The sequence below is a fragment of the Spodoptera frugiperda genome, chromosome 21 (genome assembly GCF_023101765.2).
Source record: "Spodoptera frugiperda isolate SF20-4 chromosome 21, AGI-APGP_CSIRO_Sfru_2.0, whole genome shotgun sequence".
Taxonomy (NCBI): Eukaryota; Metazoa; Arthropoda; class Insecta; order Lepidoptera; family Noctuidae; genus Spodoptera; species Spodoptera frugiperda.
The window spans coordinates 6,625,274-6,640,162 of NC_064232.1; the positions used below are offsets into that span (position 1 = coordinate 6,625,274).

General features: G+C 39.4%; 2 protein-coding genes across 2 annotated transcripts in view; both read left to right on the forward strand.

Moving 5' to 3' along the window:
- LOC118280249 (scavenger receptor class B member 1) overlaps positions 1–14,889 on the forward strand; it is a 271,827-nt gene that overhangs the window by 191,466 nt on the left and 65,472 nt on the right. The window lies entirely within an intron of this gene.
- On the forward strand, positions 772–14,152 carry LOC118280503 (importin subunit alpha-1). The gene is made up of 11 exons (XM_050701936.1): positions 772–958; positions 2,657–2,810; positions 3,629–3,776; positions 4,985–5,066; positions 5,744–5,961; positions 6,713–6,804; positions 7,730–7,908; positions 9,302–9,495; positions 10,191–10,362; positions 10,969–11,070; positions 11,790–14,152. The coding sequence occupies exons 1-11, from the start codon at positions 899–901 to the stop codon at positions 11,916–11,918; spliced, it is 1,530 nt and encodes a 509-aa protein (XP_050557893.1). The 5' UTR covers positions 772–898; the 3' UTR covers positions 11,919–14,152.

The following is a 14,889-nucleotide window of genomic DNA, read 5'->3' on the forward strand; positions in this document are numbered from 1 at the left end:
GTAAATTCATTTTTTGTTGAACGCTTGTTTACTAAATGTGTGCATCGCGTTTATAAATTTTAATTGACTATTGTTGTTTTATTTTTGTACGATGTTAAAATGCATTGAGCACATGCCGTTGTACTCCTGATTTTAATTACAATGCTATGCAATGCTATTAGCATTTACATTAATTTATGATGACTATAAATTATTGGTTTGAAAATCAGCCTTGAAGATTGATTTGGTCAAACATAATGAAGGTTAGGCATTCGATTGAACTGCTTGTGATAATTATTAGATGAAAATTAGGTACTTGATATACCTAAATGTTTGATTACATAATTATAACATGATTTCTAAAACATGTAGGTCTGCTATTCATAGATTGATTTCGGCATCACGAAACTGAAGCCACTGAAATGTCAAAATCAAATCGTATTTTGACATTGACAATTTGACAAATAGAAACCGAAAATACATTTTATTCGATTACAAAATGCAAACCGATTATTTTTTTTCGGAAACGAATATTTATTACACCAACATTAAGAAAATAAAAGAAGATTTCTTAAAAATACAGTTGCCAGTTAAAAAATACATAAATTAAACAAACACTTTTATCAAAACTAAACTGTTATTGTGGAATGTGTATAACCAAAACATAATATTTTAGTTTATTGTAAAAATGAAATAAATAAAAATAAGTAGGATAAATTAAAATTAAAATCCCTACCTATAATTTACACATATTGTAATTTTTAGACTGGAAACCCATGAAACTTTATGTCAAACCAAATCAAATTTGATTTTCGTCCGTTGCCGTTGATTTTTTTGAAAAGTTTCCATTTTGTTACTCACACGAGAAATATATTTTGTTGTTCATTTTGTTTAATTTGTTAAATAATCACGATTAATAATGTCTGAGAGAAACTCATCACGTTTGTCGGCGTACAAAAATGCTGGCCAAGGGACAACTGTAAGTTTTTAAATTGTATTCGAAAAATCAAAATCATGTGTTCGACAAAAAAACACCATCGACATTTCTTTTGTTATATTTTAATTTAGAATATGCATTTAATTTATGAAAAGCTGTAATAATGTATTAAGATTGAGTAAAATATTCGATTAGATATTGTTTTAGCTTAAAATTATGACTCAACTATCCTCTACCGTCTAATTCTTTGTTCGATCTAATTCTAATTTTTAAATATTAATTAGAGGGTAATAATGAGCTTAGTATTTGCGAATTAATCTTATTAGTATAATAAATTTCATGATAATTGTAAATTTATTCACTTAAACTATGAATTTTATAGAAATCTCATGAATAATGAGAAAAATCACACCCTTACTTGCTAATTGGAATAACTTGTTTCTGCCAACGGCTTCGCTCGCGTTCTCATGAGGTAAAAACTATCCTATCACCCATGTCACCTCTTACCCAGTTTGTATACCATCAAAAGCCGTTCAGTAGTTTTAGTGTGATTAACTGCTGTGTTTTAGCTAGCGGGTTTACCGGGGCTTTGGCTCAAAAAGCAGGAGTAGGATTGGGGTGGGTTTTAATCAGTAAGAATCTGACACACCCTCTTGCCTCGCCCAAGATGGGAGAAGTCATCAGATGACAATTCCCCCCTCACAAAAAAAATACAAGTGTGCTTATGTGAAAAATATCCAAACAGACTTTCACATTTATAATATTAGTGTGATAATCTGATGTTGATCTGCGAGTTACTGGGGCTCTGGATACAAAACAGAAATAGGAACAGGGTGGGTTTTAGTCAGTAGGAGTCTGATACTTACTCACTCTCGCTTCACCCAAAGTGGGATTAGACATTACATGAATTTTCTGCCATAAAAAAAAAACTGAGTAAGCTATTTACTCGTTCCAAAGTGTAGATTCCTATGGAGAAGATCGAGCAAGAAACTCCATAGGTTACTCTTTTTCAATCAGTTCACAATATAATGAGAAGCTGAATGAGTCTCACACAACTTGTAGTTTTGGTGGAAATAAGTTGCTTGGCATCAAATCAAATCAAACCATTTATTGCATACATATGTAGGTATTACAATAACAGATTAGTTTCAACATGAAACCCAGTTAAGGCACGGCAACATACATAATGACACAATAAGCATCAAGTCAGTTGCTAGTACAGATTAACATAAGTGATTATTATAACAAAACTAGCTTTTAATTTAATTTAATTAATATCTATAAGTCTTAATTGGTAGTCTAGTGTGATGATATATCAACTCATTGATGTACTAAATTAGCATGTCAACTTTACAGGGTGACTTTAAACAGAATGCTCAAGTGAAAAACACTACAATTTATTTATAGTTTAAAATTTTTATTCATTTTTGTTTTAATGTTATTCATGGAACATCAACCTTTATTTTAACTGACTGACTTTGAGAACCCTATAAATCAGGGGTGACCAACACGTCGATCGCGATAGACCGGTTGATCCCTAGAGAATTTTTGACTGATCGCGGACCAGAAACGAAAAAAAATCAAAATTTTTGGTACTAAAATATGTGTACACATAAATATTTTGTATAAAAAGTCGATCGCGAGTACATATAAGTTGGCCACCCCTGCTATAAATTAAGGAATCCCCAATCCATGACACAATTCTCACCAGCACTTAACTCAATCATCTCTATCTACCAGGATCTCCGCCGCAAACGAGCTGAGCTCAGCGTGGCTCTCCGTAAACAAGCCAGAGATGAACAGCTCCTCAAGAGAAGGGCTCTCTCCCCGGAAGCTGGAGATGAGGTTCAGGAAGAGGAAGTCAAGGTGTACACCACTTCGGAGATTGTTCAAGGTAAGGATTACTATTGTATAGCTTCTGCCAGCGGCATGACCTATGTTCCTGTAGGATAAAAAGTATCCTATCACCCAAGTCAGTCTTGCGTAAAGTAGTGTAAAGTTCCAAAATATCTACTAGTCCTATAACGCGGTCGCGGGCGCCTCGCTGCTCACAGCTGATCATGCGAAAGCCAGCGCCCGCGAAATATAGTTGTTTGTTATTGTGATAAAAATAAAACTAATGAGTATACAAAAAAAGTTTCTTTGGGAAAGTTGTTTGTGATCATGAGTACAATCACGTGTTTAAATATCGTTCACTAATTACCAGTCACCCTATATAAAGCTGAAGAGTTTGTTTGTTTGAAAGTTCTAATATCCAGAACTACTGGTCTGGTTGGAATAATTATTTTTGTGTTGAATAGTACATTTATCGAGGAAGGCAATATACTGTACAACATCACGCTACGATAAAAAGGAGCCGAGCAGAGCTTTTTAAAAGAAACCGCACGGAAGTAGCCAGTTAACGATTAAGAAATAAAATTTTTATAATAACTATCGTGAGACATACTAAATTAACTAAATTAATTTAAAAATGAAGGTTATAGGCTATATGGAGAAAACCTCTACTAGTTTCGAGTCACAGGGTATCTTCAATCATGAGCAGGTTGCGCAAACGCTTGCTGGCGACGCGTAACCTACTGGTTAAGTAAGAACATAGTCCCTCTAATGACGAAACTAGTAGAGCTTTTCTCCATTAATGTACAAGAGTAAACCGTGAATTTTTAGTTAAAAAGAAAGTGTTCCAGAAATTTCTAATCACCATCTCCCCACCAGGTCTTCGCTCCAACGACTTACCAACGATGACGGCGGCGGCGCGCGCAGCTCGTCGCACGCTGTCCAAGGAACAGAACCCGCCCATCTCCACCATGGTAGCCGCCGGAGTCATCGGACCGTTGATCCAGGCTCTGGAGCGAGATGACTGGTGAGTGACCTTCTGGGAAGGTTTGTAGTGCGTTTATTATTACCTCTAGTCTTCCCGTGGGTGTAGTATATCAGAGGCCGATTAAACATAAAGAGAGCCCTAGGCAAGTACCTCATGCTACACGCCACGCTGCTATTTGGGGCCACGGGTGCATAGAGTGGGGACTCTAGGTGGCTTCAGGGAAGACGGTAGCACAGTGGTCACTAGTTGCCGTGCAACTTGTACACAAAGGCTGAAGGGAGACGCACGTCTTCCAAGGATGTGCAGTAACAGGCGTCGCATCGTGGGGTCTCCGTCTATTCGTCGTCCTCGTCTATCGTCTACTAGAGGTCCCGGTGCCCCTTACAGGTGTTGAGGGTGGTCACCAGGGTAGTTTTAGGGAGATAAAAATCCCACACTCCCTAGTCTTTTATCCCCAGAAAGCTAGGCGCCTTTTGAAAGTTTTTTTGGCCCGGTCGCCACTCGAGACATCCGATTTTGCGCGTCTCACGGCGTCCCTTTGTAACCTGGTATCCTAGGCGCTTGTTTAATTTACCTTGGGGATAATACAGGTCTGAGGATTCGGGAATCTTCCCACTGTACTGTGTTTCTTCCAACTCCTGAACCATATTATACAATGTGATAGGCATATAGGCGTATACAATGTGACTTCTAACCCGTTAAGGCTGAGTACTACACCTAATTTTATCGACAAAAAAAATAATATGGGGGGTTGAACCTCTAATTGAAAATATTGAAGAATAGTGATTTTTTCGGTAAAAATAATTCACAAATGATTTTTTTTTCTCACCAAACCATTATCAAACATATGAAAAAAGTAACTGAATTAGTTAGCGCAAGGTGTATTAGCTACCGTTTGTCGTTTTTTTTTTGTTTCTACGGACGCATACAACCTTTGTGTGATCAAAAAAATAAAAAAAATATTAAAATGGGCCATGGGTGTCATGTGTATGGGGATTTCGTATGTTTGTAAACGCACCCCCGACTTTTGTCGATAAAATCTAAGTAGTGAGTCTTAACATTTAGAAAAATAACCCTATCAAATTCCATAGGCACTTGACTAAATAGGATGGCGCTTGGAGATAATAAAAGTCTGGTGGATTGAGCGATAACTGTGGCTAACGATGTACACGTGTTCCTAAGAGCAACCTCCTCACTCGGGACTTGAAGACACCCTTGACTAATTCATTTGATATTATGTATTTCAGCTCAGACCTCCAGTTCGAAGCAGCATGGGCACTAACCAACATCGCATCTGGGACTCACGAACACACCATGGCTGTTGTTGATGTAAGTTCATTTATATTATGCATTTTTATTGTTTAAATGGGGTAGGCAGAAGTGTAAACTATAACTTGAGATATTCTTATTTAGATTTGATAAGTAAGTAAGCTGTTCTTTAAAATATTCCTCAGTGTGTCTTATTTAATCCAGTTAGTTACTGGGTGATGTATGTGTGTCTCCAATGTAGATGTATTGAAGATAATAAATGAATATACCTCACCTGTACCCTTAGTACGAATTTGCTTTACGTCTAACGAAATACAAAACGATTGTGCGTTCGGCGCTTTGACTGGACAGCTCGAAAGTACCTACCCATATTATTAATATGGGTAGGTACTTTCGAGCCGTCGTTTTTAATTTTAAAAAATTATGCTGTTTTATCTATAAAATTAACGAATGGGTTGGCTCGGCCGGAGTAACATCAAAGTCTCACTGAAAACCGACGTGAAACAACGCTTTCGTTGTGTGAGTGAAGTTACTAACTAAGACTAAGACCCAATTACCCCCACCCCAATCCCCGAATCCCGAACAACAACCCATAAATTCCTAACGCTCAAAAAAACCGGCAACGACTTGTAACGCCTCTGGTGTTTCGAATATCCATGGGCGGCACCAATTGCTTACCATCAGCTGACCCATCTGCTCGTTTACCAGCTTATACCACAACAATCTTTCTTTCTCAGGGCGGTGCAATCCCAAAGCTAGTAGCCTTACTAGCTCGCGGCGGTTCAGTAGGCGAGCAGAGTGCGTGGGCTCTCGGCAACATTGCGGGCGACGGGCCGCAGACCCGGGACTCCGTGCTGGCTCACGGAGCCCTGGCTGTGCTGCTACCACTCATGACTTGTACCACTCCCGCTAGTCAGCTCAGGACTGCTGTTTGGACTTATAGTAATTTCTGCAGGTAATTTTGAAGTATAATATTTAAATTTTATGTGTGATGGATATTTGACTTCATTCTTCATTGATTTCATATTAAACACACACACACACACAACGTCACGCATTTTATCCTCGAAGGGGTAGGCAGAGGTGCACATTAAGGCACGTAATGCCGCTATACAATGTACACCCACTTTTCACTATTTGTGTTATAAGTCCCATGTAATAGGAGGTGAGTCTATTGCCATATACCGGGCACAATTCCAGACGTCGTGCTACTACTTAGAAATTTTCTAAAAACCGAAAAAGCCCAGCACTACTTTGCCCGACCCGGAATTCGAACCACTCGACAAAATTTCAATAGAATCGCACGAAATCTGTGAAAATCGCCGAAAAAAGAGTTCGCCGGGTTTGCTATATGTACCTAATAAATAAAAGAAAATTGTCTTCATAGTCTCTGCCTACCCCATGGGAGATAGGCGACAAGTATTGTATTGTAAACATTTTCCTTAAATAAAATCAGATACTTTAGTTTATTAAAGCCAGTAAAGTTCCGCCAATCGCACAGGGATTGATCCTCACAAGCATCGTGCGCAGACGCGGCGACGTTGCGCTGACTATTGAACGTCCGCGTCCGCGTATTTTTAGTTAATAAAGTAATTTTCTTGAAAAAAATGATAACAAAATCTTGCCAAGTTATCTGCCAACCTTTATACTTATATGATTTTGGACTGAATATGTTTAGTGATAAAAAAAATACATTTCCTTTTCAGGAACAAGAACCCGCTAGTAAAGTTCGAATACGTGTCTCCCGCTCTGCCGTACATAGCTGATCTCTTGGAGATTCCCGACCAAGATGTCTTAGGTAAATATAGCTTTATATTTTATTATAGTATAAGCCGATAAACGAGCAGACGGATCACCTGATGGTAAGCAATCGCTGCCGCCCATGGACACTTGAAACACCAGAGGCGTTACAAGTGCATTGCCCGCCATTGGGGGTTTTAAGGGTTGATCGGGGGAATCGGGGTTTGGGAAGGAAGGGAAGGTAATTGGGCCTCCGGTAACCTCATTCACACAATGAAACACAACGCAAGCGTTGTTTCACATCTGTTTCCTGCTCGACCGTGGTATCATTTGCCGAGCATGACTCTCCCACACTTAAAATTGGATTGTACTACCTTTCATACAGTATGTTAACTAACAAAGGGCATTCCTTTAAACTCGTAATAATCTATATCATTAATAGATTAAAATAAAAATATCAGCATAGAAAAATAAGCAATAAATTGCAATGTTGCCTTCCTTCCATAACGCGTGCAAAGAGTGTTTCTTTTACGTATCGATTTAAAAGCTTTGGTGAATGTTTTAATACATATTTAAAAGAATCAAAACTGTTTTGTTTTTAAATGGTAATATTTTTTTAAGCATGTATGAATGCTATACTGTTGCGTGTTAACAGGAACGCCCTCTGTTAGTTAACATACCTACTGTATTTTCAATATCCTGAAATCTCCTTTCTTTGTTTGTCGTATTGTCTTTACATTGTTCCTACATATATATACAATAGGTAAATGATCAAATAATGTATCAGAGATATTGTAAAAAACATTTTTTGAAAAGAGTAACGATGGAGTTTATTGCTCGTTCTTCTCCATTCGAAGCAACACTTTGGAACGAGCGCCTAGCTTCACTGACAGACAGACTGACGGTCAATTCAATTTGACGTTTCAAAAGTGCCTAATTTAGGATTAATTGAAATAAATGCTTTGACTTTGACTTCATTCCAGCGGACGCATGCTGGGCTCTCTCCTACCTCACAGACGGTCCGAACGAGCGCATAGAATCAGTACAAGTGACGCCGAACCTGCTTCCCCGCGTCATATCGTTACTGAACCATAATTCAGCTGCCGTCAGGACGCCCGCGCTCAGAGCTATTGGAAACATGCTTACTGGGTCTGATGAACAGGTAAATATCATATCGCTTTCTAATCTTAGAAGGGTTACACAGAGGTGCACATATACAGGACTTATAAGTTTTTAAACTGACAAGGTCACTAACACTATTATTAGAACTTATAAAGGGATATTTACCATGTTTATTCATTTTAGAAATACTTTCGTTTCGAAATATCGGAAACTCGCTAAAATGAATAAACATGGTAAATATCCCGTTATAAGTTCTAATAATATACAGGACTTGTTTCACAATGTCTGGAGAGGTTCTTTCTATCAGACTAGCATGCTTACGGTAGCAAGTTTCACCAAAAATCTGCTCGGCACCTATTGGTCATGGTGTGATGTTTTATAGCCTATAGCCTTCCTCGATAAATGAACTATCCAATACAAAAATAATTATTCAATTCGGACCAGTAGTTCCTGAGATTAGCGCGTTCAAACAAACAAACAAAGAAACAAACTCTTCAGTTTTATAATATTAGTATAGCAAACCTAGTCGAGTTCCGTTTCGTCAAACAATGATTTTCCCTGATTCCTTGCTTTTTCTTTAATTTTTCCCTAATTTTTCTTTGCTATAAACCTCACGGGGCCCGAGACCTTTTCAAGGAATGCAAAACCGTGAAAATCGGTTCGTGCGTTCTGGAGTAAATAGCGACTGCTGTGTAAGGAGGTCTCGGGTTCGAAAATTCCTATAGTAGGAGCACGGAGTCTGGAATTGTATCCAGTGTATGGCAATCGGCTCACCCCCTATTACATGACATGGGACATTGACGAATACCATTACGCTTTCTAATCCTGGAAGGGTGACACACAGGGGCACATGTACAATGGTGGTCACATGCGTGTGACCTGATGTTGACTAAGTTAATGTTTGCTTGCACCGGATGATATCTGCTCTCTAGCACAGACCTATGACCTTGCATTGATGAATGAAGCGGGGTGGTAGTCGAAGCCAATACCGGCGCTGGTAGCCAAACAACTTCAAACGCGCACCACAGACTAAGGAATTACATATGTTACGTCACTAACCTGCGACTTTATCACTTTATGCGGTATCGCTTAATATTTATGCTGGGTTCAAACAATAAAATTTTAAAATGATCAGGCGGATCTGTCCTCCTCTGTACAATGACATGACCCACTTTTCATCAGTTATGTTATGTGTCCTATGTAGCCTATTGCCATAATATATGTTGGACACTATTTTTAACTCCATGTTACAGTTGAAAAACCTCTCTAAATGAGTCTCTTTTGATCTCTAAATGAATTGATTTGAATAATTATTTATATCTTGTATCGAGGAAGGCTGTAGGCTAAAAAACATCACGCTATAAACCAAAGGAGCCGAGCAGACCAGGTGTTCATAGAAATAACCAGTAATTTCCATTATTTCTCGTCCACAGACAGACCGCTGCCTAGACGCAGGCTGCTTAACCCACATCATAACCCTACTCCGCTGCAACAAACCCTCACTCATGAAGGAGGCGGCCTGGGCAGTCAGCAACATACTAGCCGGCACCCAGGCTCAGATACAGCGGGCCATACAGGCTGGGGTACTGGAGCATCTACTATATGTGCTTACTATTGATGATATCAAGTAAGTGGTTAAAGCGTAGAGATGTTTTTTTATGGTATAAGCCGGTAAACGAACAGAGGGATCACCTGATGGTAAGAAATTACTGCCGCAACTAACACTAAAGATGTTACAAGTGCGTTGCTGACCTTTTGGGGGTTAGGAATTAAAGGGTTTTCGGGGATTGGTAGATTGGGAAGGGAGGTAATTGGGCCTCCGGTAATTTTTTTTTATTTGATAGGAAGGATCTAGGACTGCGGGCGACCTAGCGGATTATCGCGACCCGGCTGCGGGAGTAGGAACGGGGTGGTGTTTAGTCAGTAAGAATCTCACACTCCCTCTCGCCTCACCCAACTCCTAGGCAAAAGAAGTCATTGGATGATATTTCCCCCTGGAAAAAAAAGGGGCGGCAAACGAGCTCACGCAACACTAGAGCAGTTATAAGTGCGTGGTTAGCCTCTTTGGGCGACATTCGGGGATTGGAGATTTGAGTATTAGGGATATTGGGGTAAGCGGGAATTAGGTTATTAACTCAACCCGCGAAACAACTAAAGGGTAGGTTCACGCTGATTTCCTGTTACGCCGTGAAATTGCCGAAGCATAGTTATCCAAGCGTTGTTTCACGTCGGGTAACTGCTCAGCCGTGGTATCACTCTGGTTGAGTCGGCCTACACTTATTTGCAATTTACCTATATTTACTCAATTTCTTCCAACTCTAGATGCCGCAAAGAAGCAGCGTGGGCGATCACGAACCTGTGTCTCGGCGGTACTCCGGAGCAACTCGACGCACTACTCTCCGTCGGGTTCCTGGAGCCCTACTGCGCGCTACTCAACGCTCCCGACCATAGAGCCATATCCGTAGTGCTGGATGGACTTACTAATTTGCTGCAGGTTTGTTAATGTTATTTATTATATGCAACGTAACCTCTTATGAGATATAAGAGGTTACGTTGCAGGGTAGGCAGAGGTGTACGTTACGGCACGTAATGCCGCTATACAATGTACACCCACATTTCACTATATGGGCACAATTCCAAACTATGTATTACCACTGAGAAAATTTCCAAAAACCGACAAAAGCCCAGTATTACTTTGCCCGACCTGAGATCCTTTGCGACCACTCGACCAATGAAGCAGTCAAAATTCGGAAAATCATCTGTTAGTTCCTTAAGGAACATAATTGCCAAATTTCAGGTTCTAAAGTCCAGTAAATTCGACTGTGTGTTGTCAGTCAGTCTTATATACACATTTTGCCATTTTTCGCGATTCTTGGCAGTTTTTCATCAATTCTCAGTAACTTTCATACGTAATGAATATGCTAACCACTAATGAATATTGTTTGTTCAATCAGTTTAGCACACCTATTTCTCGACCAAGGAAATCATTTAGAATTATGTCACTTATCTTTGTACGACAAGTCATCAACATCAATTCAGCAGTTTATGTATTTACAGCCCATCAATAACATAAACATTTATCATAATAATCAATTTGCAGGCGGCGGTGAAATACGGACAAATTGAAGCTCTCTGCTTGAAGCTAGAAGAGAATGGTACTTTAGATCAAATCGAGAATCTACAGCAACATGAGAATGAACAGGTATGTGTTAACACTCATATAGGGTGACTGGTAATTAGTGAACGATATTTAAACACGTGATTGTACTCATGGTTACAAACAACTTTCCCAAAGATACTTTTTTGTATACTCATTAGTTTTATTTTTATCACAATAACAAAACAACTAAATTTCGCGCACGCGTGATTAGCTGTTTGCAGCGAAACGCCCGCGTCCGCGTTATCGGAAGACTAATAGGTATTTTGGAACTTTACTCGCGTGTGCTAATGAAATTTAGTTGTTTTGTTATTGTGAAAAAAATAAAACAGTTACCAGTCTTTTCGTGCATGCTTGTCGGTTAAAGGTACCTACTTTTAATTTTGCCTTTTTCTTTAATATATCGCCAATCTGGTCTCTACATATCCATCTAGGGCGCCCTCTACCGACGGCCCCATTCATATCCGCCTTTATTATGGAATAAGTCGAAAAACGAGCTGTCGGATCCCCTGATGGTAAGCAATCGCCGTCGCTTATGGACACTTGAAAGACAAGTTTCGTTACCATTGCGTTGCCGACCTTTTGGAGGGTGATGATGAATTTAAGGGTTGTTGGGGAATCGGGGATTGAGAAGGAGGGTAATTGGGCCACCTTTTATATTTTATTTCTTTCTTAAATCTGCTTTCATCCATCCTTTCTACATGTCCAAATCATCGTAACATTCCCTTTTCAATCGTAATTACATATTAATTTCGTAATTTCAGATCTACAAGAAAGTCCTGCACATCCTAGACACATACTTTGCGGAGCAGGACGATCCCAACGCGCAGCCCACGCAGACCGAGGAGGAATACCAGTTTGGAACCGCAGGGGGACAGAATATCAACTTCTAGAACCCTTCATATATATTTAGTACAGTTATATCGCCCACCTAGTAATATATTGGCACATCTGCAAAAAATACGAAATTGACTTTATATGGTTTACGTGTTTAAAAGTGCATAATCTACATAGTGATAAATCGGCACAACTCTAGTTTCCAAATTCATCGAGAGAGGTCGTAAGTGTCATTATACCATTATTGCAGTTTCCCCCTTCACCCACGTAAAACAACGGTTCATTGGTCAGTAAACTAAAAACTAAACAAGTCAGGTAAACTATGAAAACCGTAAATGTGCCAATATATTACTAGGTGTACGAAATTGTTCAAATAGTGCCTTAAACATCTCTAAAACTGAGTACACTCGGTTTTGGAATTATTAATCATCATATCAGCTACAATCTGTCCACTACCCCAAATACGCCTCTCCCAAGCTGTAATATTCCTAACACGACGTTCTACGTGAGCGATTTCGTAGCAAACGTGAAGCGGTGCAGTGACACGCGAATTCAACGCGATACGGTATGACGGCGGTATGTCCTACGTACATGTGAATTCGTTTCGTTTTGTTTCTGCTTCTAATATTATAAACAAAAACGTGACGGCATCGCGTCCAGCGCGACAATATCAAGCCATTGGTCGCGTCCGCGCCGCACAGTAACCCACGTGCGGTAGGACACGTCAATACATTTCGCGAGTTTGTTGTTTTCGCGCCGCGCCGGGTCGCTTCGCGTTCGCTTCTAGATTGCTCACGTAGGACGTCGCGAAAAGCGAATCTCTTTCAATAAATTATAATCTATTTTATCTGCAACTTAGTACCCAAATCATATCATACTCCCCTAGCGCGCTACATGTCACACAGCTTGCTACGCGCAGTAGTTACAGCTGTGTACAGTCTGTCACTCTCTCAGTCATTATTCATAAAAAAAATATAATTTGTATTTACTTTTCTATAAGTGTAAGATCATCAGAATCAATCTCTATATATAAAAATCAATTGCTGTTCGTTAGTCTCGCTAAAACTCGAGAACGGCTCGACTGATTCGGCAAATTTTGGTCTTGAATTATTTGTGGAAGTAGAAAAATAAAAATATGTTTGAGGCGGTACGAAGTTTGCCGAGTCAGTTACGCCCGAATACTGAAACGCTACTAAATTTTAAGTTGTACTTAAATATCGTGCTATCTATGTCATTTTATAAAGAATTGATAGTAACAGAACTACATTTGAGAATGTCTTAAAATTTAATAAAGTTTGAGTATTCGGACATTAGTCGCTTATAAGTTTAATTTAAAATCTAATCAAGCTGGTTCTTGATACCTACTAACAACTTTAGTTAAATTTCTAACTTTTTAATAATATAAATTAATGTAGGAAAAATTTTTAGCTGTTTTTTGTAATTGTTACTCCTATTTAGTACTCGACTTAGGTCCAAGATCGATGTGACATGTTTGTATACTAACTACAGAGTCCGTAGCAAATCGCACTTTTCTGTAATTTAATTTAATTTTTATAATAACTATCGTGAGACATACTAAATTAACTAAAAAACCCGTTTTATTAGCAACGTGCGTAGATACGGCGACGTCGCGCACGCTGCTCATGATGAAGAGTCCCTCTGTGACTCGAAACTATAAGAGTTTTTAGTTGTAAGCCCCATGTAGGACGTGAGCCTATTGCCATATGCTGGGCACAATTCCAAACTCCGTGCTACTACTGAGAAATTTTCGAAAATCCGAAAAAAGCCCAGTAATACTTTGCCCGACCCGTCCGGCAGTCGCACTTGCGACCACTCGACCAACGAGGCAGTCAGTAAAAATATATTATACTAGCTACTTCCGCGCGGTTTCACCCGCTCTGCTCGGTTCCTATTGATCGTAGCGTGATGATTTATAGCCTATAACCTTCCTCGATAAATGCGCTATCCAACACAAAAAGAATTATTCAAATCGGACCCGTAGTTCCGGAGATTAACGCGTTCAAACAAACAAACAAACTCTTCAGCTTTATAATATTATTAGTATTAGTATTAGTATTAGTATAGATATTCTATTATACACACATAGTTCTACACTTATGGTTTGTTTTAAAACATATCACATTGATTTTGGCTTAGTATATGAGGCTAATGTATGAATGCTGTTTTTGAAAAGAAAGGAATATTTTCCAAACTTATTTGAGCTAACAAGAACTGATTAAAATAGTATTTTGTTAAGTGTTTTTCTGTAATAAATGTGTTATTTTTAGTATTTCTGTGTTTTATTAACTACCAAAAGATCCCTTAGAGTGTCACACATTGGTAGAGTAGGGAAGCCACACATTATAGCACACATCTTTCCATATAAAAACGTTTCCACCAGTGCTAAGCTATGTGTAAAAAATTGGTGGAAGGAAGCCAAACGCATCCACAGCAACGTAGCATAGCACATCTCTGGTGGGAAAGTACCCTTAACTCGTCTTATCTCGGAACATAGATCTACGCGACACAATTAAGTGTGCGGTCGCCAAGCTTCGGCACCTGCTGGGTCGGTTCATCCGGAGTGATACCATAGAAAATCGACGTAAAACAACGCTTGCGTTGGCTTCGTTTTGTGAGTAAGGTTACCGGAGGCACAATTACTGATTCCCCACCGATCCTTAAATTCCTAACTGCCAAAAGAACGCACTTATAACGCCTCTGATGTTTCGGATATCCATAGGCGGCGGGGATTGCTTACCATCAGGTGATCCGTCTGTTCGTTTGCCGGCTTATACCATAAAAAACAACCACTACAATATTCCACCACCGCTCGATTTTCAGCTCTTCGCATTCAACCATTGCAGAACAGTGGCTACCCTCACTCCACCTAGCTGGAGTACCTACCTTTTTATAGAGTCAGTACGTTTATATTTTCCGGAGCTGCGGACTACCTAGCGAGTTACCGGGGCTCCGGCTCGAAAAGCAGGAGTAGGAATGGGGAGGTTTTTCGTCAGTAAGAGTCTGACA